This window comes from Diabrotica undecimpunctata, chromosome 7 (genome assembly GCF_040954645.1).
Source record: "Diabrotica undecimpunctata isolate CICGRU chromosome 7, icDiaUnde3, whole genome shotgun sequence".
NCBI lineage: Eukaryota > Metazoa > Arthropoda > Insecta > Coleoptera > Chrysomelidae > Diabrotica > Diabrotica undecimpunctata.
The window spans coordinates 130,240,476-130,265,744 of record NC_092809.1 but is presented as its reverse complement, the minus strand read 5'-3'; the positions used below and the strand labels follow the sequence as shown (position 1 = coordinate 130,265,744).

The following is a 25,269-nucleotide window of genomic DNA, read 5'->3' as shown; positions in this document are numbered from 1 at the left end:
ATGTTCATGGTTTTAAGATCCCTCTCTACGTCGTCTATCCATCTTTTACGGGGCCTTCCTCTTGTTCTGTTTCCTTGGGGCTTCCATCTCTGGACTACTTTTACAGCTCGATTATCTGGCATTCTTTCTAGGTGACCAAGCCAGTTTAGTCTTTGTGATTTTACAAATCTGACAATATCTGCGCTCTGCATTAGTTCATCCAGCTCATGGTTCATTTTAATTCTCCACGAACTATCGCTGCATTGGGTTGGTCCAAATATCTTCCTTAGTATTTTGCGCTCAAATATTCTCAGTTGATTTTCATCAGTGGTTGAGAGGGTCCACGTTTCACATCCATATGTGACCACTGGTAAATTGTAATTGTATTTCCTATAATTTAGAATGCTGCGCAGTATGTGCATGTACACCAGAGAATTGTAAAAATGTTAAAGACGACTGTATTAAAGACAATGAAATCAGCTTATTAGATGGAAATCCTGTTGCTGTTGACGAAAATTTTCAAATTATTGACAATGAAAACGATGTATAATTAATATTATATTTTAATTTTATTATATTTTTCAATGAAAATTAATTATATACTGCTTAATGTATTTCACTGTAATAAAACATTCAATAATATAGTCACCACGTATATTAAAAGAAAAATTACATTATTATAGCATTGTAAAAAATTAATTTTAATTGTTTTAATTATAATATGTCTATATAAAAATAATTGGAAATATCTTTTTTCTTAATAAATTGCCGCAACCGCTGTACACACTTTTAGCGGTAGACTGCTCGAAAGGCATATTCGAAATATTTGGGTTTACGTTTTTAGCAAGATAGAAAAAAATTATCCTTGTCAAAATATTCTAACTTGTACTCGACGGTTTAAAGATTATAAAGCTATTTGTAGAATTGCAATTCATTTAGTAGTTTTTTAGAAAAAACATCCCAAAAATCACTAATTAAGGCATTTTTTCAACAAAAAAATGCAAATAACTAATAGTAACTAACAAATAACTGAAAAGGAAGCATTTTTCGAAAAACTATCAAGAAAGAAAAAGTGTTTATTTTGATGAGATACACCTAAAAAAATTGATTCCGAAGCAATTCGGTGAAGCTTTTTTGTATAAGTTATTTGTTAATAACAATTGTCGGCCCACTTGTAAAAATTAAAAAAAAAATACATTCCATCTTGGAAAAATATATAGAATCGAATAAAAAAGGTTTGGTGCATTAGAAATGCAAAAAGAATTTTAGTCGGTATATTCTGTTTCTAAGCGTCTTTTGAGGGGTAAACCGCTCGCCTATACGCTGCCATGTGATCAATTTCTTTTGTAACTTAAACATCATAGTTTTTAAATATCAAAGATGTAATTTAAAGTTAATAAAACTTCATTTAACTCTGCATTACTACCTATCAAAAATTGCCTTATTTTACTACTCTAAATATATTTGCCTTACCAAATATATTTAGAAAAGTACAAAGTTAATATATATAATTGTTTCATATTATTAAACATAATTATTATTAAGCATTAGTTTTAGTTAATGCAATCTGGGCACACTTTTGACTGATGGTTCAGGCATTATGTATTTTTTGCATTTCTTGCACGTTATCCTCAATTTTCTGTCTTGCTTGCGTGTAAAAAAAGCGCATCTCCCGGAAGAAGTTTGCCTTTGGTCTACATTAGGTACTTCAGGCTCGATACGTAATTTTTTTATATAACATCTCGGAGTTCTTTTAACAAAGTTTGGATTTCCAGCCATTCTCTCATCAAGGGCGTAACTAGGTCGGTACTAAGGTTTTTTAGGAATGACCTTCTGTTCGGTATTAATTCTTGTCCGCTGGTATTACTACCTTTACATAGAACTACTAAATTAATTCCAACAACGAAGTCTAATAAGTTATAAAAAATTCTAAGGGGCCAGCGTCTTGATTTTCTAGCAGTCGTGTATCTATGCACGAGCTGGTCGAATGTATCTAGTCCGATTTTGGTTCGATTATAAAAATCAATTATTTCGGGAAGCACTGTAGAATTTGGTTTGTCTCCTTCAGGATACATGGTGGATAACATGACAACAATTTTTTTCTTAGCTTTTGGAGGGCAATACGAAAGCAGTGTTAAGTTTTTACTATAAGCAAACATAGCTGAATTTGTGTATCTGTTACTTTTTTCGATGAACGTTACTGGGAGTTCAGCTATATTTTTCTTCATGGTTTTAATGTAACGGAATGATCATCACACAGGTTTTTTGCCGCTCTTATTGATGTAAACCAATTATCTGTTGTAAGGTTACGATATGTCCCATAAATTGGTTTTGTTAGACTCAACGTGTAGTATTCAGCTACGGGGATACCTACCGCTGTTGAATTTTTACCGATATACACTTAGGCATTCAAAAGATAAAGTTTTTGCATCGCATAATGCTAACATTTTAATTCCGTATTTATTGGATTTTGAGGGTATAGACATTTTGAACGGACATCTGCCTCGAAAACTCATAAGCTGTTCATCTAACATGCAGTAGTGTGAAGGCGTGTAACGTTTGCTACATTTGAAAATAACTGCTTTAAAAATATCTCGCATTGGCGCAAAACGATCTGTTTTGCGACACTCCTGTCTAGTGTCCCTGTCGTCGAATTTAATGCAATTTGTAAGAAATGAAAAGCGAGCTTCACTCATTACAGTCCGAAATGGAATTCCTGTTTCTTTGTTAAAAAGTTTGTTCGATGTTACCGAATTCATATTTAGAACCCCTGCCTAGTAATAAAGTCGGCATACTGCTTTCATTTCTATTAGATTCGTATCTCTCACATAGGATGGCCTGATTGTTGTACTACCCACTTCCTTCTCGTCAACATGTCGATCTCTTGCATAACGTTCTCGTTGTAATCTAATTTCCTTGTTTGTGAAAGTGACAATATTTTTCAGAATATCATCACTGAAAAACAGGGACCATGCTGAAATTCTACTAGTTACTTGTCGAGAAACACCTTTATTTCCAGGTAAATAAATCACTAGATTTCTTTGATTGGTCCGACGTGATTTTTTGTTGACTTTTCCTCTCCATTTGAAGACATTTTTTCCACGTCGTTTGGTAGGCACTTCCTCAATTTGCACATATTCAATGTCGTTTTCGTTGTAGCCTAGAGAGATTCGCGCGGAATTTCATGGCTTGTTAAAACTTCGCAGCCAGATTTCTTTGCTGCTGCATATCATCATCGTTGGAATCTTCGTCATTCTTCGGAACTTAATCGTCGTCGTTGAAATCATCATCATTCTCCGTAACATAATAATCATCAGAATCTTCATTATTTTTCGGTATATAATCATTGTCGAAATCTTCGTCACGCTCTGGATTATAATCATCATCGGAATCTTCGTCAGGCTCCAATTTTTAATTGTTTATTATTGTGTGAATAGTTATTCCGAAAACCATCTGTGATGTAGCCCGATAGGGTTTTCTAGGAATATACCTTTTATAAAGGAATTTTTTTAAATAAAAAATCTTAAGTAAATAAGTATATAAAATACCATTTAATAGAAAATTCCTACTTTACTTAAAAAAAGTATATAATAAAGTTTTGTAAAATCAGTCAATCAAAATCAGTCATCGAGCTGACATAAAGCAGCGACTCCACGATTGATCCAATGCTTCTCCGGCACGTTGGAATTCAAAGTTATGTACATCACAAAATTAGTCGAGTGTCCGGTGGTTGATAAAATACCTCTTCTAGCACTGGTCTTATAAACTGGGCAATAGTAACATTGAGGAGGTGAAAATTTTGATATTTCTGCAGGTTTCATCCACATTATTGGAATTAGGTCGAATAATATTTTTGGGAATGATTCGTTCAGTCTTCGTAATTTTCTGTCCCATCTTGCGCCTTCCAGAAAGAGTCCCTAAAATATATAAGATTGAGGATGCAAGGTTCATAGAAAAAATTAATTATATACATGCATAAAATTTTATAAAATGCTTGTAAAAACAGAAATTTTTAATAAATCTTATATATTGTTAACATTTTCAAAGTTAAGTTTATTTGGGGTTATTTTCCTGGACTGCCTTATTTATTAAGTATCTTGCTACTATCTTAGAGTCGAATTTACGATTATTACTTACATCTATAAAAACACTATCTTCTGTCTCGTCCTTTTTTTGCTGCGTGAAAAGTATAATTTTTATTATAAATGATAATATTTTAAATAGCATGTTAATATTTGCTAATGCGACCAAAAATATGTAACAAAAACGGAATGTAAAATAAAATGTAATATTACAGATAATGCACAAAAGAATCTAAAGAAAAACACTACTCCACATATCAGCGTCTAATGAGAGATAAGAACAGCTATCAATGAAGCTAAAAACAGCACTTTGGAAGAACACTTGATAATAAAGAAAAACAGAAATCCAATAGTTAATATTGAAAAAATAAAAACAACATAGATGAACTATGTGACCACATTTAAAGATAATAGAGTGACTCAAAGAGACACATCACACAGAAAAAGAATGACGATACCGAACCATAAATTCTCGTGGACATTGGACAAAGTGGACATTGAAGCTGCTATAAACAGCATTAATAAGGTAAACGCAGCAGAGCTAGACGACTTATACGTAGAATTCATCAAAAAAACAATAACCGCCATTGGTTTTGGTATATGCTCGTATAGACCGGTTGTCGCCTAACCTGCGAAAATGGTTTGACTTAACCAGTACCAGACTTATTAATGCAGCAGTCAATAAAATAAAAATAGCAATTTTAGTGTTGAATAGGCACCATATATATATACATATATAACGAATGGGATAAGAATACTATTATTACGAATAAACACGAAACTATAAAAATCCTAACCGATAGATAGAAATAAAACGACAACATTACCTTGCAATAAACTCCAAACGGACAAGTTACCTCCGTGTTGTCAGGTTCATATTCAGTTACATAATATTCAAAGTGAATCCAGTCTATTGGTAATTTTTTCTTTCTGGCAACATTTTGCAGAACACCTGTTAAGAATGACTGGGTAAAGTAAAATCCCGATATCCAATAGACATTCGGTTCGCCGTTGTCTATCCAATCTTGCAAAAATTTTAGCCTAAAATGTATCAGAGAGAAGATTATATAGAGCCGTTGAACAATAAACCTAATTAGAGTAGTCTCTGGAATAACAGTTACACGGGTTGTGATTTTAACTTTACTTGACATTTCACGCACTGACATCTATGATCTTCAAAATCTTGAAATGTCAACCAACGACATTTATGTGCACAATTCATAACCTACTCAAGTATGATTTTTTTATGGCTCGTTATTGCCAATTCAACTTTGATGGGTCATAACCATGTAGTGAGTTTTTAATATAAGTTAAAAATAGATTTTATAAAAATTTGCCAATATTTCTAACACATTCACTTAACGTTAGCTATTCCTCCGATGTAGAAGTTAAAGAAGTAAAAGAACAACAAATACAAAAATCGATACAAGTAAATTAAGGAACCCACACATAAGGCAACGCCTGGTAGATGAAATCAACAACGGATTAATGAAGGTTAAAGAACAAATTCTACAAAATACTGAGACGGATAAAAAATGGTTTTTAATAAAGACAGAAATGGATAAAAGTCAAAAAGAAATTCTAATACCAACCAGATATAAAAAGAAGCAAAGGATGACGGAAGAAATTTTAGATTTAATGGAAGAAAGACGTCAATATAAAACAAAGATAATCAGATGTGCAAAAAAAGTAGAAAAACAAATAAAATTCAGAATTAAGAAAGCGAAAGGACAATGGTTAAAAGAACAATGCGCAGAAATAGAAGAATACCAGAAAAGACATGATAGTTTTAACACAGATAAAAAAATTAAACAATTAACTCACAACAATAAAACAAGAAAACCGAGAATACTGAAAGATGCAAATGTTGAATACTAACCACAAATTAAAGAGATGGACAGAATACATCAATGAACTGTTTAAAGACAATAGAACAGAACAGATGGAGATAGAAGTAGAAGAGGATATGGTTTTAAAGATATTAAAAGAGGAAATTAAAATGGCATTAAAAAACAGCAAAAATGTAGTTGTAGGTCAAGACCAAATCCCTATAGGAACCTTAAAATGCATAAATGATGAAACCTTAGACATTACAGTAGACTTATTTAACTCAGTATACAAAACAGGACACATAACGAAACAATGGTTACTCGCCACCTTTTGTGCTATCCCTAAAAATACAAACGGTAAATATTGCAGTGAATACAGAACAATATTACTAATAAGTCACATTCTTAAATTATTCCTGAAAATAATACACGGTCGTATAAATAAAAAACTGGAAGAAAGAATAGATGATAATCAGTTTGGGTTCAGAAACGGACAAGGAACCAGAGAAGCATTATTTGCTTTTAATGTGTTAGCTCAAAGATGCATGGATATGAATGTTGATGTGCATGTTTGTTACGTTGATTTTGAAAAAGCATTTGACAAAATAAGACATGAAAAATTGGTGCCAATTCTAAAGACAAAAAACATAGACCATAAGGACTTACGAATAATAACAAACCTCCACTGGAATCAAAGAGTACAAATCGTAATAGATAACGAACCCAGTCCAAAAATGGAAATCAGGAGAGGAGTTAGGCAGGGATGTATTATGTACCCATTTTTATTTAATGTATATAGTGAAGCCCTTTTTGAAGAAGCATTACTATCTCAAAGTGAAGGAATAATGATTAACGGAAGATCTATTAACAACATAAGATATGTAGATGACACGGTAATTATGGCAAGCTCTGCTGAAAAACTCCAATTACTGCTAAACAAAACAAACAATTTCTGTGAAAAATATGGACTAAAAATGAATATAAAAAAGACCAAATACATGATAATAACAAAGAAAACAAATATACCAACAAACATACAGTTGTGAAATGTACCGATAGAAAGGGTTGATAAATACAAATACTTAGGAACCTGGATTTCAGACAATAATGATCAAACAACCGAAATAAGAGCCAGGATAAAAAAAGCAAGAAATGCGTTTGTAAAAATGAAAACAATTCTCTGCAACAAAGACCTTAGATTAGAACTAAGAGTAAGAGCACTGAGATGCTACGTGTTTTCGATACTGCAATATGGACTTTAAAGCTGGACATTAAAGCAGGAATACATAAATAAGTTACAGTCCTTTGAAATGTGGTGTTACAGGAGGATGCTTAGAATAGCATGGACACAGAAGAAAACTAACACGGAAGTATTGCTAGAAATGGGCAAAGAATGCGAAATAATAAACACAATAAAAATAAGAAAGTTAATATCTGGGACAAGTAATGAGGGGACAGCGATATGAACTGCTAAGGCTGATAATACAGGGAAAGATAAGAGGAGGAAGGAGTATAGGAAGAAGGAGAGTGTCATGGTTTAAGAATTTAAGGGACTGGTTTAAATGCAGTTGTATAGAACTCTACAGAGCAGCAGTAGATAGAGTAAAGATAGTGATGATGATATCCAACCTCCGATCGGGAGACGGCACTTAAAGAAGAAGAGAGGCTTACATCCGACGAAGGCTAAAATAGCTGTTGATGATGATTAATAATATAATTTATAAATAAATAAATTGTTAATTTATTATTAAGAGAAGCCATCTAGTTGCGTTAGTTAAACATGATTAATACCATTTATGTTTTTATAGTACTACTTAATGCAGCGTGATCGCGATCATGTTGTTTAGTTTATGATTACTGTGGCTACCTGTTACTTTACACAACAAAAATCGCAATCACTGCTAGCAATTTTTTAAATAAACGTTCATTTTAGGTAATATTTGTATTAGTAAAACTCCAAGTATTTCTGTAAAAAACATTTCAGTTTTATATTACCTAGCAATCAGATCGTTCACGTAAGAACCTAATGGTTTCAAACTTGGATAACTTCTGCTTGCCCAAACTTCAGGAACTTTTCCTACAACAAGAGCTTCACAGGTTTGTTCTAGTTCCGGTGACATTACTACCAATCCTTGTACAGCCTTAATCATATCTCTCAGTGATTTTTTAACGACTATAATTAGCCGATTAAATCGTATCAGCTCCTAGTAAAAAGAAAATATTTTGATAGTTGACGTAATGACATAAATTATCTTTTGTTAGTTCCTATTATAGTGTTAGTTGAACATTCGATATAAATATTTGTATTTGGATTATTTAGCTACAAATCAATTAAATTTATACTTACTTGTTTTAAGACAGTATTCATTGAATTTGTATACATAACAGGATATTTTTCAGAAACATATTCAATGTCAAAAACACTTGGTATCCTATTCAATATGTCATTCGCTAGGTCGATAACTGCTTGAGCTTGAGTGTCTTCCGCAGCTCCACCCGCAGCAATCATCGTTTGTGTTACAAGTATACCAAGCAGAAGCTGAAATTATATTCATATTCTTCAGTTTTTACTACATCTAATGTAATTAACTAAAAAATACATCCAATCCAGCCCCTAGCGACTAATGGATACTGGTAACACAGTGGTCAAGAAGTAAATAGTAAAGAAGTAAGTAGAGAACTAAATATCTAGGTTCGTTCTTCTGTTGCTACTTTATTGATAGAGGCATTCCTGATTTACTTCGGTTTTTAGCCTTAACTGATGTTGTCGGATGGTCATGAATGAACGAACAGTACTAGTGGGGCATTCATGTACAATAGAAACTACAGTCTTTCAATGAGAATTTAAATGAAGTAAAATTAGACGTTTGTCCATTTTTATATCATAAATTTATTAAATATTGATTTTTGTCACTTAATTAAAATCAATTAAAAATTTCTAAGCAATATTATAGGTGCCGTAGTTTGAGTAGTAGAAAAATTGATCGGGGGGGGGGGTGAAATTTAATCATGGTCGCATATTAAAAAACTCGGAAAACATCATTAACAGGCTAAGGAATGAAAGTGTAAATGAAGAAGGCCAGACAGATATAAACTCCTATTGGACCAGAATAAAGAGAGATATTGAAGCAGCAGCGAAAGATAAAATAGGACAAAACTTTGTGCCCGTAAAAATCATTGGTTTGACTATGAACGCAAGAATGCAACAAAAGAAAAAAATGAAGCCTACAGAAAGAACAACTATAGAGAATTACCAGACAAAGAGAAGAGAAAAAAGATTATTCAGCTGCTCTGAAAATTGCCTTGAGTTGCAACCAAACCACTCTCTCAGGTTCTTCAACCAGAAAACGCGTCTTCTTCCTACGCTTCTCCTACCCTCTACTTTTCCTTGAATTATGAGTATCAAAATGTTGTATCTTTCGCCTCTCATCACATATCTGAGATATTGCAATTTCCTTTCTTTTATTGTATTTTCCATTTCCCTCTCTCTGCCTATTCTCCTTAACACTTCTGTATTCGTGACTCTATCTACCCATGGAATCCTTAACAATCTTCTAAATGTCCACATTTCAAACGCGTTAAGTCGATTTATTGTATTCCGGTTTAATGTCCATGATTCAGCTCCATAGTAGAGTACACTGTGTACATAGCATTTAATCAGCCTTATTCTGAGGACCAATGTCAGATCTTTGCTGCATGAAATCTTTTTCATTTTCACGAAGTTGGCACGTGCTTTTTCAATTCTGACTCTTATTTCTGCAGCATAATCGTTTTTTTCTGTGATTATCGTTCCCAAGTAAGTATATCTTTTTACTCCCTCAATCTGCTGGCCGCCTACCGTTAATATTTCGTTTGTATTGTTGTTCTTGCTAATTTTCATGAATTTGGTTTTTTTGATGTTAAGAGAGAGTCCGTATTCTCCACTATATCTTAATAGTTTGTTCATTATTCTTTCTGTCTTCCAAGTTGTCGGCTATTATGACTGTATCGTCCGCATACCTATTGTTGTTAATTAAACTTCCGTTCACTTTTATATTCAAAAAGTTCAAAAGTTCCGTTCAAAAGATTATACACAAAAGAAAAAACGAAACCATTTAAAAAAGGAACTTAAATATATAGAAAACCACAACAGAGAGAAAGAATTCAGATTCTATAAGAAAGTTAACATCAACAGAAAAGAATTTAAGGCAACCACAAGACAATGCAGAAGTCAGAATGGCCACCTATTAACAACAAGTAAAAATGTATTAAATAGATGGGTGCAATACTATAACCAGGCACTTAATATAGAGAAAGCAGAAGAAAACCTGAAAGGCGAAAGAGATGAGGTAAGAAGAACAGACGAGAGGAAAGAGGAATCACCAACAATTCTTGAAGATAAAGATGCAGTTAAAAAACTAGCCAGAAACAAATCACCAAAAATAGATTTGATGATCTACCAGCTGAACTATATAAAGAAGGTGGCTACGATACCATGATGGCATTATAACAGCTTATAAAAGAAATATGGACACAGAAACATATTTATAAACTACAAAGCAACCTACGACTCTGTAAATAGAAGAGAAATGTTCAAAGCAATGAAAGAGCTAGGAATACCACATCAGTTAATAAATTTAACAAAATAAGTAACACTGAAAATAATACTACCGCAGAGATAAACCGCAGAATTTGCACGGCCAACAGATGCTATTTTGGGCTAAATCTCCTCCTTAAATCCACAATTATATCGAAAAATACAAAAATAAAAGTCTACAAAACATAATCGATAACTTTCAATGTTATCTTCTGCTCAAGCAGATCTTTTATGAAGATCTGTTATAAGTAGAAAACAGGTATTCAACAACCAGGGACACATATAATAATAAAATAGACATATAAGTATGAAACAAGGCCAGCTATTTTTTTTAGAATAACGACTAACTTTATAGGTGAAAATAAGAAAATATGATATAGAGTTGAATTCTGAGACAGCAAGGATAAATAAAGTAGGGATAATGATAATTAGTAACATAAGAAAGACATATTCGTAGTCTAGGAATGTACAAGAATAATCTCTTTATTCATCAAATTTCTAGTTAGCATAATAATTTGTGATACTTACAGCTTGAGTTTCTTGATTATCCTTAGTAATATCGGCATTTTCATGCAATCCAAAAACTTCTGGTAGCGCGTTGATAGGCAGACTCCTAATATATTCTAAACAACCTTCCCAAGTATTATTTGATGGGACATAATACATACCACTTGGGGAAAATGCGTACCTAAAAGAATATAAAACCATTTCTCCTTCGTATTCAATTGCATGTCATTGGTCAACCGTTACGGTAAATTTAATGTTGTTCTGATCGTAAGGCGTCGTCAAATATACAATAGTCAGTCTACATAAAGCTAACACAAAGGAAATGGTATTCAGCGAGAACAAGTAGAAGCGAGAGGTACTGACCAACATCAAATTTCGTAAACTACAGTACTTCAAACACATTATAAGAAATGAATCCAGATGTGCCCTCCTACAAACCATCCTGCAAGGAAAAATATTTGGAAAGCGAGGTCCAGAAAGAAAAAGACCATCCTGGTTAAAGAACCTCAGTAAATGGTTTAACACAGTATCTGTGCAGCTTTTCCGCGCTGTTACAGACAAGATAATGATTGCCATGATGATTGCCAAAAATCTTCACGGATAGTTACAACAAGAAGAAGATCGCTACAGCTATTAAAAGTGCTAACTTGAAGCTCTTTTGACAAAGTTTACCTTTTGATATCTAATATTATACTTACTTTGGTTGTGTAACTGTATCTGGGATGTAAAATATGGAAAGCAATGAGTTCAGTAACCTCCTATCTTTATCGTCGGTAACTCTGCCGCCATAATTGCATTCTCCTGTTAAATAGGTCAAAGCATCATATGGGACGTCAGTATAATCTATAAGAAACATCTAAAAAACAAGTTTATTATTTTTTTCATTTTATTTTGCATTTTCATTTTATTCGGATCTACTCTGTATGAGTACAAGAAACCAATTCGCTAACGATTTCTGCTTAGTTGAGGAGACATGTCGTGGAATGCAAATTTTAGATTCCCCATGTCTCTATTAACATCTTTATCAACGTCTGGCTATGCCTTGCAATTTATAGAAGGCTCAGATTAAGGCAGTTATCTGAATTGTGTTTCGAAACTATTTTACGGATTTAATATCAGATGTCGCTATTGCGTCCGTTTCGAAGCCATTTTATTGTTGCTTCCTTAAAGACAGGAAAGATCTAATTTTCACGTTGAGAACGCCTATGAATAACTGTTCTGATGAGCTTTATTAAAGCGAAATACGTATAAACAGATACATAGACGATTTGTACGTGAAATGAAATCTTTACTGTCTTTTTCATTTTACAAGTTTATTATTTTATTTTTAATATAGAAACACATGTTTATCATTTTTGTTAGTATTTCCTTTTTATATAATTTTTTACTATATTATCTAAATACTGGATAATCTACTCTATTTATTTCTGTAATTATCATGTGAGGACTTTGCTGTTTATCCTAGTGACAGCGCTTAAATTTTTTGTAGACGGTGTAGTGATGGTTTGACGGTTTGAGTTCTATAATTTTCTAAAAACGTTCTAAAATAAAGCTCAAAAACTTATGCCTGCAGTTTTGAATCAAAATTCGCAAAAATTTCATTCGTCTGATCGATAAATAGTACAATGTGAGAATTTTTTGAAAACTACGTATTGGAAATCTAAACATCAAAACAAATCTAAATCACTACACTCAGTTGTTTGTTTCCTAATCGAGAAGAATGAATTTCAAGTTATTCCCTTCTTATAAAATAATGGGTTATGTAAATTATATATTAACCCACTTACGACACATTTCATACGACAACCACTTACCTAATTGAAATCTGATAATGCAGCAGAAATATGTATCTAAAACTGTGACCCAATCAATTCGTTAGATATAAATTAGACATTTAACATTTGAAGTGAATCACTGGTACATTTATACTTTATTGGTGTCAAACGGACAAACTTACCTCAATATTTCATAATGAGTAATGTAGTTGTATTACCAATGAACGTATCCTTTAAGCAATATATTAAATCTGTCTCCGAAAGAATAAAACAAAGAAGTTTTAACATCACACTTGCCTCAGATGTCTCCATACCCTAGTACTAACATCTCATGACGATCCTGCGTTTAAAGAGGAATCTTCTGACCCAACATCACATAGACAAAACAACAGAATAAAAAGCCTTTAAGCTCATGGCCGAACCTCACTAGGATGGGTAACTACCAAAATAATGAAAAACTAAGAAAAAATCTTCATCAAGTAGGCGGGAAACAATAAAGGAGGAACAGCGTATATTGTTGTGCTCGAGCTCTCGACATCATGATCATTGGATGGGCGCTTTATCGACGTTGGAAAAAACAACTACGACGCCACATCCACCAGGAATAATGTAATGAAGAGTAGTACGCAATAAGACATGGTACACAATGAGACATGGCATACAATAATACAATCTAGTAATTTTCAAATTTACCGCCAAGATTCAATTCTGCAACCAAATTTATCACAAAAATGTCATTTTACAGCATCAGTCAAAATACCATCATTTCATTCGTGACCTCGTGAACGTTACTGTGATAAATTGTTTAATTAAGGTAAGAAGTTACTTTTTATATAGTTTTGTTAATTTATTATCGAAATTTATTGTTAATTTGTATCAATATGTGTGAAATACCACAGTTAAATTAGTCTAACCTCCAATAGTCGTGTCTCAAAACAAAAACTAAATATGATTATTGGCATTTGATTACAGCAATGCTACTTGGTATACAATGAGACACTGGGTGATAGTACACAATAAGACTGTCCCATTGTGTACTTTTAAAGTTTGTACCAAGTATGTATGCTATAATAATATGTTGTATAGGTAGAATAAAAGTTTATTATGTTTGTTAGAGACATGGTACGCAAAGAAAAACCAAGGTGTCGAGCGACATTCAGCTCCGATGATATGACAAGTGCCGTACAAGATGTTTTGGACGGAAAATCATTGAGAATTGTTGCCGTTGAACATATATTAAAATTTTAGACATTACAAAGATATGTCGCAAAAAACGTACTAATCCAGATAATGATTTAATGGAACCCAATTATGCTGTACGACGTATGTTTTCAGAGAAACTGGAAATTTCTTTGTGTGATTTCATCAAAACTTGTAGCAAAGTGAGCTACGGATTAACAACCATTCAAGCACGAAAGGTAGCATATAATACGGCGATTAAAAAAAAATATTTCAGTTCCAGCGAATTGGATCAAGAATAAAATAGCAATAAACTCCAATGATTTCGTTCATTTTTAAATGGGCGTGGGAACCTCAGTATACGCCAACCAGAGGGTTGCAGTTTATCAAGATTAACATCATTTAATCCACACAATATCAACAAGTTCTTCGATAATTTATATGCCATTTATTCTAGATATCCACCAGCTGTGTCTAGTAACAGGATATATAACCTTGATGAAAGTTGAAAAATAAAAAAAGAGATTATGATAGTCAAACTTCGTAGTGAGGCGGTCCTCTAAGAGGAAGAAAATCTATAGAAAATCTCAAACTTACTTCAAAATATTTAGCTTAAACAAGAAAACCTCTTTATATAGATTTAGAAGGTATATATATACAAGGATTTCCACAGTTTTCACTGTATTCCTTCACTCAACCGTTTTCTCCAATTTTTCCTGTTTAGCCAGTCCCCTTCCTGTAGGTTTCTTCTACTCATTGCTTCGTCCACCTCATCTCTGAAAGATCTTCGAGGTCTGCCTCTCTTTCTTCTTCCTATCGGGCTCCACTCTGTTATTCTATTTATCCACCGATTTTGGTCTGCTCTTCTGACATGTCCGTACCATGTTAATCTCTTCTGTTCGATGTAGTCTATTATGTCGGAGTTCATTCCCATTCTCCTCTTAATCTCCATGTTATTTATTCTGTCTCTTCTTGTTACTCTGCAGCTTCTCCTTAGGAATTCCATCTCTGTTGCTCTTATTTTGTTTTTGGTTTTCTTATTTATTGTCCAATTTTCACACCCATAAGTGAGGATACTTCTTGTCATGGTATTATATAGTTTTTTCTTTGTTTTCATGCTGATGTTCTTATCCCATAGTACCGGGTTCAATTTTCGTATGGAGTCTCTTGTTTGTCCTAGTCTATTTTTTATATCTTCCTCCGTTGTTCCTTTGTTTGATATTATGAAACCTAAATACTTATACTTGTCTGTTCCTTTGATTTGTTTACCTTCGTCTATTTCCGGCTGTTTTATTTCTGTATTCTCCGTTGTTAGGTATTCAGTTTTCTTTAGGTTTATTTCCATCCCATTCTTTGTATATTCCTGCTCCAGTTTTCTCATCATAAAACTGAGGTCATCCTCGTCTTGTGCGATCACTATTTGGTCGTTGGCAAAACTTAGCGTATATAGATATTCGTTCCTTACTGGTATACCCATTCCTTCGCACTTTCTTTTCCATGGTTTCAGGGTTTTTTCCAGGAATATTTTGAACAGGGTGGGGGATGTGGAGCAACCCTGTAGTAGTCCCTTTGTCGTCTTAAATGGCCTGCATATTCTATTGCCCGTTTTGATAGCTACTTCGTTATTCTTGTAGAGTGCTTTTACCGCGTTTATTAATCTTCGTGGAACTTCGATGTCTTCCATTGCTTCCCATAGCTTGGTTCTAGGTATTGAGTCATATGCCTTCTTAAGATCAACAAAAGCCAGATGGACGGATCTATTTTTGGCCATTCTTTTTTCTATTAGTTGTTCGACCGTGTAAATGTGATCTAAGCATGCTTTCCCCGCTGTGAAACCTGCCTGGTCTTCTCCGATTTTATCTTGTATATATATTTTTAATTTTTCCTTTATGGTCTTTCCATACAGTCTGCCTATAGGCGATATAATGCTGATTCCCCGATAGTTTTCGCAGTTTTTTCTATTTCCTTTCTTGTATATTGATGTCATATATGCTTGGGTCCATTCTGCCGGTAAGTCTTCTCCATTCAGTGCTCTCTCAAACATTTTATGTATCATACGGAATAACTTTTCCGATCCGTTTTTTATCAAGTCATTTGGTATTCCGCCGGGACCTTCTGCTTTTTTGTTCTTTAAAGTTTTGATCGTTCTTTTTACCTCAGCTAGGCTTAATTCGATTTCGTCATGTGTGTAGATTTCTATTCCGTCTATTTCTGATTGTTTGAATTCGGGGCGGTCTTCGGTTAGCAATTTTTTATAGTATTCTTGCCATTCGTTTTCTTTGATTTGACCGATCTTGATTTTCTCTGTCTTATTTCTTTGGAGCGACTTTATGATGCGCCATGACTCTGAATTTCTCGTTCCTCCTATGTGCTGTTCTATCTCTGTGCATGTTTTTTCCCATCTTTCATTTTTTTCATTTGCTACTTTTCTTTTCACTTCTTTATTTTTTTTCTGTATAGTTCCAAGTCCTCATAGTTTTTTGTGTTCAGGTATTTTATATGAGCTCAAGATTATGACGATTTAAACTATATGGCACGAAAATTAATTGAAGAGTATGATATATGGGGTCTAGAAGTAAATAAAAAGAAAACCGAATACCTGTGCATTGGAGCAGAACAAAAAGATCTCATATTAGACGATAACACTACGATAAAGCACTGCTGTGACTACAAATACCTAGGTATCACTATTTCACAAGATGGAACATTAGACAAAGCCATAAGAGAGAGAAATACGTCAGGGAGAAAAGCCATCACAATGTTAAACACCATTTTATGGGACCAATCCATCAGCAAAGAAAATAAAAAGAGGATATATGAGACTATAGTAAAAAGTATCACTTTATACAGCTGTGAGGTATGACCACTGAAAGAAAGAACACTGTCAACGCTGAAAGCGACGGAAATGGATTTTTGGAGAAGAGCCGCAGGAAGATCTAGAAGAGAAAGGATTACCAACGAACGCATTAGAGAAATAATGGGAATCAAACGAACAATCACAGATGACCTAACAACAAAACAACTTATCTGGCTCGGACACTTACAAAGAATGGACGAACAACGAATGCCAAAAGAAATACTAAAGTGGCAACCAGAAGGAAAGAAAAAACGAGGTAGACCGAGAAAAAGTTGGAGCGAAGGAATAAATAAAGAACTGAGATAGAGGGCCATAGAAGAAGATCTATGGAACAACCGGTCTAAGTGGCGATTGGAAGTCGGAAAACGGCGGAGAACGTTATAAACCGACAAGTAGTAGTAGTAGTAGTAGTATTTTATATGAAGTTCTTTTTTCTCTTTTATGCATGTTAGTGTGTCTTCAGTTAATTTCGTAGTTTGTTGGGTGTATTTTTGGTCCACTTCTCCAAGAGTTTCTAGGGCTGCTGTCTTCATGCAGGTTTTTATGTGTTCGTATGTTTGTTCTAATGATTCATACCGAAACTCTTCTAGCTTTTGGTCCAATCTTCGCTTATATAGGTCTTTTATTGAGTCTTCTTCTAATAAATTGATTTTGAATTTCTTTTCTTGTGTTGAGCACGTATTGACAGGTGTAGCCGGAGCCGTAACTTGGTCAAACTCTCCCTGGGTCGGTTTCTGTTGGGTCCATATGAAGGGGAATTCCATCCAAGCGATTACTAGTTTGTGATCTGTGCCGCATTCTGCGCCTCGCTTTACTCTTACGTCTTTTATTTTTATCGAGCTTTCGTGGTTTACTATAACATAATCAATAATAGACCTCAATTTTCTTGTTTCTTGTGTCCAAGTGTATTTGTGTATGTCTTTATATTTGTAGAAGCCGTTTGTGATCTTTAAGTTGTTTATTTCGCATAGCTCAATCAATCTCTCCCCGTTATCGTTCATTATATCTTCTCAAAATCTACCAACTGTTCTGTCGTTTTCTTTTCTTCCTGTTCTTCCATTTAGGTCACCGGCAATAATTATTTCTTGGTTCTTCTTTCTCTTTTTGATTTCTTCTTGCAGTTGTTCTATGAATTGTTCTTTTTCTGCAATTGAGCTGTCTTCTGTTGGACCGTATACTGCTAGTAAGATAATTTGTCTTCCGTACACTTTTAAGTTAAGCTTGGCAATTCTTTCGTTTATTGGTTCCCAGTTTTCGATTGCGTGTTCCCATTTCTTTTTCAGTATAATTGCAATTCCTGCTTTTGCCCTTTCTTTCTTATCTATTCCGCTCCAACAGTGAATGACTTCTCCCATTTTTTCGGAACCGTTTCCTTTCTTTTTCGTCTCAGTCATTATCATTATATCTAGTTTCATTCTTTCGATTTAGAAGGTAATATTTTTAATATATTTTGGTAGTTCCTAGTTTTGGACAAGAGAATATGAACAATTCTGAAAGGAACCTGATGAATCAACCTGATGAAGCAAATCTAATACTACGATATTCTTTGTCCCTTGTCTTTGAAGAGCACTAGATACTCCCATCACGTAAAAATAATTTGCAACTTTCTAATTTAACAAAATTATAAAATAATATTCAAAGAATATTTAATCAAATCAGCCTTTTGGTACTACTTATAACATTTTGGCAAATAGACGTTGTATAAATATTTCGGATCATATATTCTTGGCTAACATTTAATGTTTAATAAAACTCCCTAACCTTACCTGCAACTGTATAACGGAGATTCGAAGATCAGATTCGTTAAATTCGTAAGGTATGTTCCAGCCCAGTGGGCCAAATTTCCTTCTTTCTTGAACAATGCCATGAAAGAAACATAAGGCAAATAATAGAGTTCTAAATGCTTTTTGATTGGTACAGGCACCGAAAAAATCTGGGTTTGATATAGGATCGGAATAATATGATCTCAAGAGATTTTGCCGTAGTCCTTTAGGGGCTTCATTTGTCATTTTAACTCCTGTAAAATTATCAGTATAGGTAATTTTATTTTACATTTACGATTAAAAAAATAATACTAAATCAGTAAACCTAACTACATATAAAAAAATAACAAAGTTATTACAACAAACTCCTTTTATTACGTTAATTTTGTTGATTTGCTTGGCAACTTTAGTCAAACTACATTCAAACCCTGTTCTTAAGTTGTTAAAGCAAGCAGACGATAGTTCTTTTTGACAGTCATTAAAAAATATAGTTTTTGTCACTTGACTTCCCCCTACTATTTTTTTGCTTCTCCTTCTACTGCTGCTGTTAAGATCAGACACCAGAAAGAACTATTTTTTTTTCTAAATTTAGATTAAAGTTTTATTTGAAAATAACTATATCGAATCTTTATATAAACCTTATATAAGAAAGAAAACTATCCAAACGTCATAAAGATTGATATCTAATGGGTGCTTTTAACCCTGGATTACTTGCATAGCAACTTGTTACATGAGCGGTCGCGTGGGTTACATGTGTGTCCCAGGATAAATCAGGTCTAAAATATATATTCAATTGCCATTTTAATATAAAGCAAAGTTTGTTTTTATGAAATATTTATTAGACAATCTAATATTTTCTTAAAAACAAATAAATACATTTCAAAAATTAAAAATGGACAAAATGGTAACCAGATCATTCATCGTCTTCAGTTACGCATTTTAAGAAGAGGACCTGTGATTCTTTCGGATGTTCCTTACAGATCCAATTATTGCAGATGGACCAATAGTCCCTTATCCTTTTGTCTGTTTGAGGACATATGTAGCATCAACCATTTCCTGTTTTGGTCCTCTTTGGTTGAGATGTAGTTGTTTCTGCAGAAGTCGAAGCTTTTTCTAAGTATTCTTCGGTTCCAAGTAAAATACGCATTTTTCTCGATTGTTTCGAAATCAGGTCAATCATTTTTATCGATTCCAAAGCTAATCTGCATAAAAAATTGCATAATATCAAGGAAAATACTTAAGAGCCATCTGGTACTGTTTCTGGTGGCATTATAAAGACTATACATTTGATCTACAACATCGACACCGAACTACAGAATAACTGTAGTCCGCTAATATTGTTGGTTTGCGAGTATCCTTGTCTATGCTGTCATCTGTATGGCTTGTGGATAAGACAAGGACATTTTTCTTCTTCGGTGGGACAAAAGATACAAGCGTGCAGTCTTTATTAAATGCAAACTGAACTGAAGTCTGGTTTTCGGTGGTACGTATGAATTCTATAAATATCTCTCGCTTTGTTCAATTTAATATTTTAAGCTTTATGTATGGCAACACTGTAATAAAAGTGTGCTTCGTATCCAATGTCAAGTTTACCTGACGATAAAGTAACGCCATCTTTACCCTTTCAGTATACTGGTATTGATTATGCTGGACCATTCTCACTGAAGGACAAAATTGGTAGAGGATGTAAACTATTAAAATGTTTTGTCTGCTTTTGCACAAAAGCTATTCATTTAGAGCTAGCATCTTTAACAACAGATAGTTTTCTATCTTGTCTTAGGAGATTTACTTCACGTAGAGGAGTAACATCCGATATTTATTCTGATATTGGAAGTACTTTCATAGGGGCTAGTAATGAGATAAATGAATTAGGTCAATTTTTATATGCTAATCAAACTCAAATAAACAACTATTTTTCTCATAAAAACATTAGGTGGCATTTTATACCTCCTTATATACCTAACTTTGGAGGGCCTTGGGAGGCTGCAGTAAAAAGTACAAAGCACCACCTAAAACGCATTATGTTGAATAAACAATTTATTTATCAAGATTTAAATTCTCTAATTGTTCGAATCGAGGGTATCCCAAACTCACGCTCACTGTATGCCCTATCTAATTATCCCAATGATATTGAACCTATTACTCCTTCCCATTTTCTTATTGGTCGATCTATAACTACACTTCCGGATCCTGAACTATCAGAAGTTCCATTAAATCGATTAACTAAACCACAAGAGCTTCAGCATATGTACCAGCACTTTTAGACGAGATTTAAACAGGAGTATATTTCTCAACTACATGTACAATATAAATGAAAGGATCCACCCACATCAGTCAAAGTTGGAACATTAGTTTTAATTAAAAATGATCAGCAGCTGCCATGTAAATGGCCTATGGGGCCAATTCTTCAATTTATTCCTGGAAAGGACGGCATCTCCAGGGTAGCAGAAGTGAAAACCGCCACTCGTGTAGTGACCCGTTCTGTTAGACATTTGTGTCCACTACTGTTGGAAAATGGGACATTATAGTGACATTGACATTATTGTATTAGTTTTATAAATTGGGTTACCTTTGAAGATTATCTTCAAAGGGGGGAATTTATGTTCAATTTAATATTTTAAGCTTTATGTATGGCAACACTGTAATAAAACTTTGCCTGTCATATATTTATGTCAACTGTCGAAAAACATATCTCCTCCATATTTGTTCTTTTGTAAGCAATGTAATAACAATTTTAGCAAGGCAATACACACGCTAATTTTTGTCTATCGATGTCTATTTTTTTCCACCCTAATTTCCAATAAAAACAATTTAAATTTAATCAGGCTTGTTTCTCTTTACTGTTCCGAGCATAGTTAGTTTGAATTTATTATTTATTTGTATTGCTAGCTTTCCATAGTTATATTATGGTATGTTCCCCTTATAGAACTTACAAGTCGCTTGACAACATCCGATGGGCTATTCCATAGTCAAAAGGGGCCTTCTGGTTGAGTTTCTGTATATATTTCGAGGTTCACAATAAAACATGTCACTTGAAGCAACTAATTCAAGACATTGATGCCATATTTAACAGGCTTTAAATGTATGTACTGCCTAAACGGGCATCGACCTCTAAAAGATCAGGTCTAGATTTCCTATAAATATTCAAAAATATCTCGTATTGCTGCCAACTTATCGGTTTCCCTTCGCTCCTGATGACTATTGACATCATCAAGGCTTAGGCAACATAGAAGTAATCGGAACCGATTATAAGACATTGTGCAATATATGGCGTCCATCCCATTACCGTCTGTTCTTCAAAAATCGTTTATGTTTTGTCTGCCTGATTTACTAACTCATAAAAGATATACCATTCCAAATAGAGCTCCCATTTCAAGCTAATGAGTTTGTTTAGCATATCGTTCACGGTTTTACTTGGGCTTGATATTTTCAATGTATATATTTGTAGAATCAGTTACTATTTTTACAATGTTGTAGCTAATAAAAACTTCAAAATATTCTGTTATGGTTTTGTCATTTGCTACATTATCTATGGGCCCAGGTCTTTTTTCGAATATATTATGTACTCCAGTTCTAATTTGTGGTGAACAAATTTTTCTCCAGCGTGTTGTACGGTTTTGACCAACATAATAGGGAACTTCATCATTGCCGTAACATCCTATAACTTCCTCAGCTAAATCCTGCTTCCCGACATCTTCTTCTGAATTAGTATCGTGAACACTTTTCGAACAAATATCCATTATCTTCATCTGGATCTGCTTCTCCGAGTACTTCATTCTCTTCTAGCTCTGTGTACCATGCGTGGGACACTGTATGTCCCATAACCAAATTTAACTTCAACAATAACTCTGAACAGAAAACGCACACATACGCACCTTGCCAAAGTCTTGAGTCAACTGTCCGGAAAGCAGAACTAAAAGCTGGTGTATTATATGCACTATATAAGAAGGTATGCTTGGTTTTCCGGCAGCTTAAAGATAATATGTCAATAACCAGGATTTTTTGACCAAATATCCGGAAAACTGGTACTTGAAAAAAGAACATAAATAAATAATACTAATAATCATGACATCCATCTATCCATTAAATCGATTCTTGGCCTTCTTCAGTACCTAATCTTCTCCAAAGTTCTGGATCTACTGCTGTTATTTTTCTTAACGTATTTAGCAGGTTTTTGTCATCCTTATCTATTTTTTTCAAATTTTTTTTTGGTCTTCCAACAGGTCTTTTTCCTTGCATGCGTGACGTAATTTTCTGAGAATTCTATTCTCATGCATCCGGACCACGTGTCCTGCCTACTGTAATAACTGCAGTCTCTTAAAGTGTACCAGTGTTGGTTTTCTATATGGTTCGTATATCATCTACGTACTCTACCAATTGGATGGATTTGTTTATAATGTGTTATTTCTGCTCACCGTCAATCGTCTAATTATTATTATCTTAATGTCTAATTATATTTAAGAACAAGATTGAAAAGCATTGAAGGTAGTCCGTCGCCTTATTTCAGTCCTAGTGTTATTATAAACGCATCAGTTATATGGCCTCTCATTGTTATTTGCACAAGTCTTATTAATTTTCTTGGTATTGCGAATTCTTGCAATATGTTAGGCAGTTTTGTTCTATGTAATAAATCATAAGTCTGCTTCAAGACCAAAAAGATATTGTAAACTTCTAGATCATATTCCTATTGTGTGTCAGACTCATTAGTTATTTATTCTGATGCCGAATGAAGTCCATTTAAAATGTATATTATCGTTTTATATTATATTAGACAATCTATTGTTTAAAAAATATTAACATGCTGTCACTGGCTGTATGGCACTTGACTATAACATTAAAAAAACGTACCATTTTGTAAAATCGACACTGGGAAAGCTTTACTAGGATAACTCGTTAACCATAGCCTAAAATTCTGGTTGGTGACCTCGGGAACAATAACCTCATCACAAATCCTGTCCAATTCTCTCATCCAACTTTCAGCTAAATGACAGTTCTGAAGTACAACCCATTGTCCAGTTTCAAGACCGGTAGAAATCATATTAGATGCTATGGGTCCCTAAAACAAGTAATGATTCACACGAAAGTAGTTTAAGGAACAGAAAAAATGTTTTATGGTGTATTTTTCGAACTGTTTATAAAAGTAAAAATGTATTTATTTCCTATTGAGTTAGTAAGATGTTTATGGTAAATAATGTGCTTATTCTTACTTGTCCTTGTCCTAGAGACACTGTCATTAATGACGTTTTACTAATTCCTTTGTCTGCTGCAAAACGAACCAATCCAGCCATAGGGTCTGCTCCAGGAGACAGAATAAAAATGAGAGGCGAACAGGCGTTGCTGTCGTTGTAAGATTCTTCAAGGTTAAATTGAGGTGGTTCTAGATAAGATGGCCCCATCTCCTCCACAACGTAATTCTGAAATTGTAATTATGACATTAACAATAAAACTATTCTAAAACATCTTTGGTAGGAGGTCCAAATTATAATCAAACAAGTAAACGTATAGTATAACCACCTGCTTCTTCGAAACATAATCTAAAAGAATAATAACAAATTCAGAGTCAACTCAGAAGTAATGCCCGGCATAAGTGAAAGAGATATAGAAAATACCATCAAAGAAATAACAATAAGCAAGAACTCTTCACCGAAACTAATTTGGAAAAGCAGAGAAAATCTTAAAGAAATATGGCAGGTGAATGCTGAGAACAATAAACTAATTTGTCAACTAGAGAGAAAAAAAGTAAAATACGTCAAGCAGCTTCACTGAAATTGGAAGTAAAATAGAACTAAGTAATGATTCGAAGATGATGGATGGAACAGAGAAATAGGCAGTTTAGGTAGACTTTAGGGAGTGAAGAGATCACAAGAAAGGCCCCAAATGCTGTAAATATTAATTAATGTATGAAGTACTCAGCTTACAGTTAAAAGAACTTAAAATAAAAATAAAATACAGCACAGTAAAAATTTAGAATTAAAATACAATAAACTAGATGTAAGTCCATATAAAAATGAATTAAAACAATAAAATTTTCATATTTCGTTTAACCAATGGTTGACATAAGCTACTGCTACGTCGATTCATTCTATTAAGTCTGCATCAAAGCACTCTTGCTCACAGTTTACAAAACGACACTGCAATAATTGGTGACTTATTGATTGGATCACACAGCTGTCATCTCCCTCAATGTATTCTCCAGGTTACCATATTTTTTTTTGTCTTCCGTCACCTGTACGTAGTCTATTCAGTGTTTTCCATGTCTATGTTTAGTTCGTTCTGCCATGCTGTGAGTTTGTCTTCTTATAACTGGAGGAGCGATGCTTGACGATGAGTTAGTCTCTGGCTGAACCATCTCTTGTTGGTTCAGCCAGTAAGTCAGTCGGTATCGCTCATTTATTACACTATTTATTTTATAAGTGTGACTTGATTGCTTTAAACCGGAAAAGGCATATTCTACTGTTAATAGGCAGAGTGCTAGCGCTGTTGTTCGTAATACATTTAGGTTAGCTCCCCATTTGGACAATGTTAGTATTTGTAGCACATTATTTCTAGCTTGAGTCTTAGCTTTAGTATTTGCAATGTGTTGCTTGTAGCTCAATGTTGTATGTAGGATCACTCCGAGTACTTAGGGAATGGACAATGTTACAATGTGACTCAATTCCATTGAATGTTAAGGTTTTTTGAACCTTCTCTGTATTTTAGATGGAAGAGAGTAATTTGAATTT

The 25,269-nt window shown here is 33.7% G+C and overlaps 2 protein-coding genes across 4 annotated transcripts in view; both read right to left on the bottom strand.

The window, feature by feature from the left end:
- Window positions 1-1,709: 1,709 nt before the first annotated feature.
- Window positions 1,710-2,207, bottom strand: LOC140446638 (uncharacterized). The gene has a single exon (XM_072539224.1). The coding sequence runs from the start codon at window positions 2,205-2,207 to the stop codon at window positions 1,710-1,712; it is 498 nt and encodes a 165-aa protein (XP_072395325.1).
- Window positions 2,208-3,549: 1,342 nt separating this feature from the next.
- Dnah3 (dynein heavy chain 3, axonemal) overlaps window positions 3,550-25,269 on the bottom strand; it is a 547,435-nt gene continuing 525,715 nt past the window's right edge. For all 3 annotated transcript variants that reach the window (XM_072538195.1, XM_072538196.1, XM_072538197.1), the window contains 9 exons: window positions 23,755-23,961; window positions 23,396-23,603; window positions 18,551-18,801; window positions 11,672-11,829; window positions 10,995-11,154; window positions 8,238-8,429; window positions 7,886-8,094; window positions 4,889-5,102; window positions 3,550-3,896 (listed from right to left, as the gene is read on the bottom strand). In XM_072538195.1, coding sequence (XP_072394296.1) covers window positions 3,600-3,896; window positions 4,889-5,102; window positions 7,886-8,094; window positions 8,238-8,429; window positions 10,995-11,154; window positions 11,672-11,829; window positions 18,551-18,801; window positions 23,396-23,603; window positions 23,755-23,961 — 1,896 coding nt within the window. In that variant the 3' untranslated portion in view covers window positions 3,550-3,599. The remainder of the gene's footprint in view (window positions 3,897-4,888; window positions 5,103-7,885; window positions 8,095-8,237; window positions 8,430-10,994; window positions 11,155-11,671; window positions 11,830-18,550; window positions 18,802-23,395; window positions 23,604-23,754; window positions 23,962-25,269) is intronic.

Excerpts from the sequence above, each read along its gene's own strand:
- LOC140446638 (XM_072539224.1), bottom strand. The coding sequence starts at position 2,207 with ATGAAGAAAAATATAGCTGAACTCCCAGTAACGTTCATCGAAAAAAGT.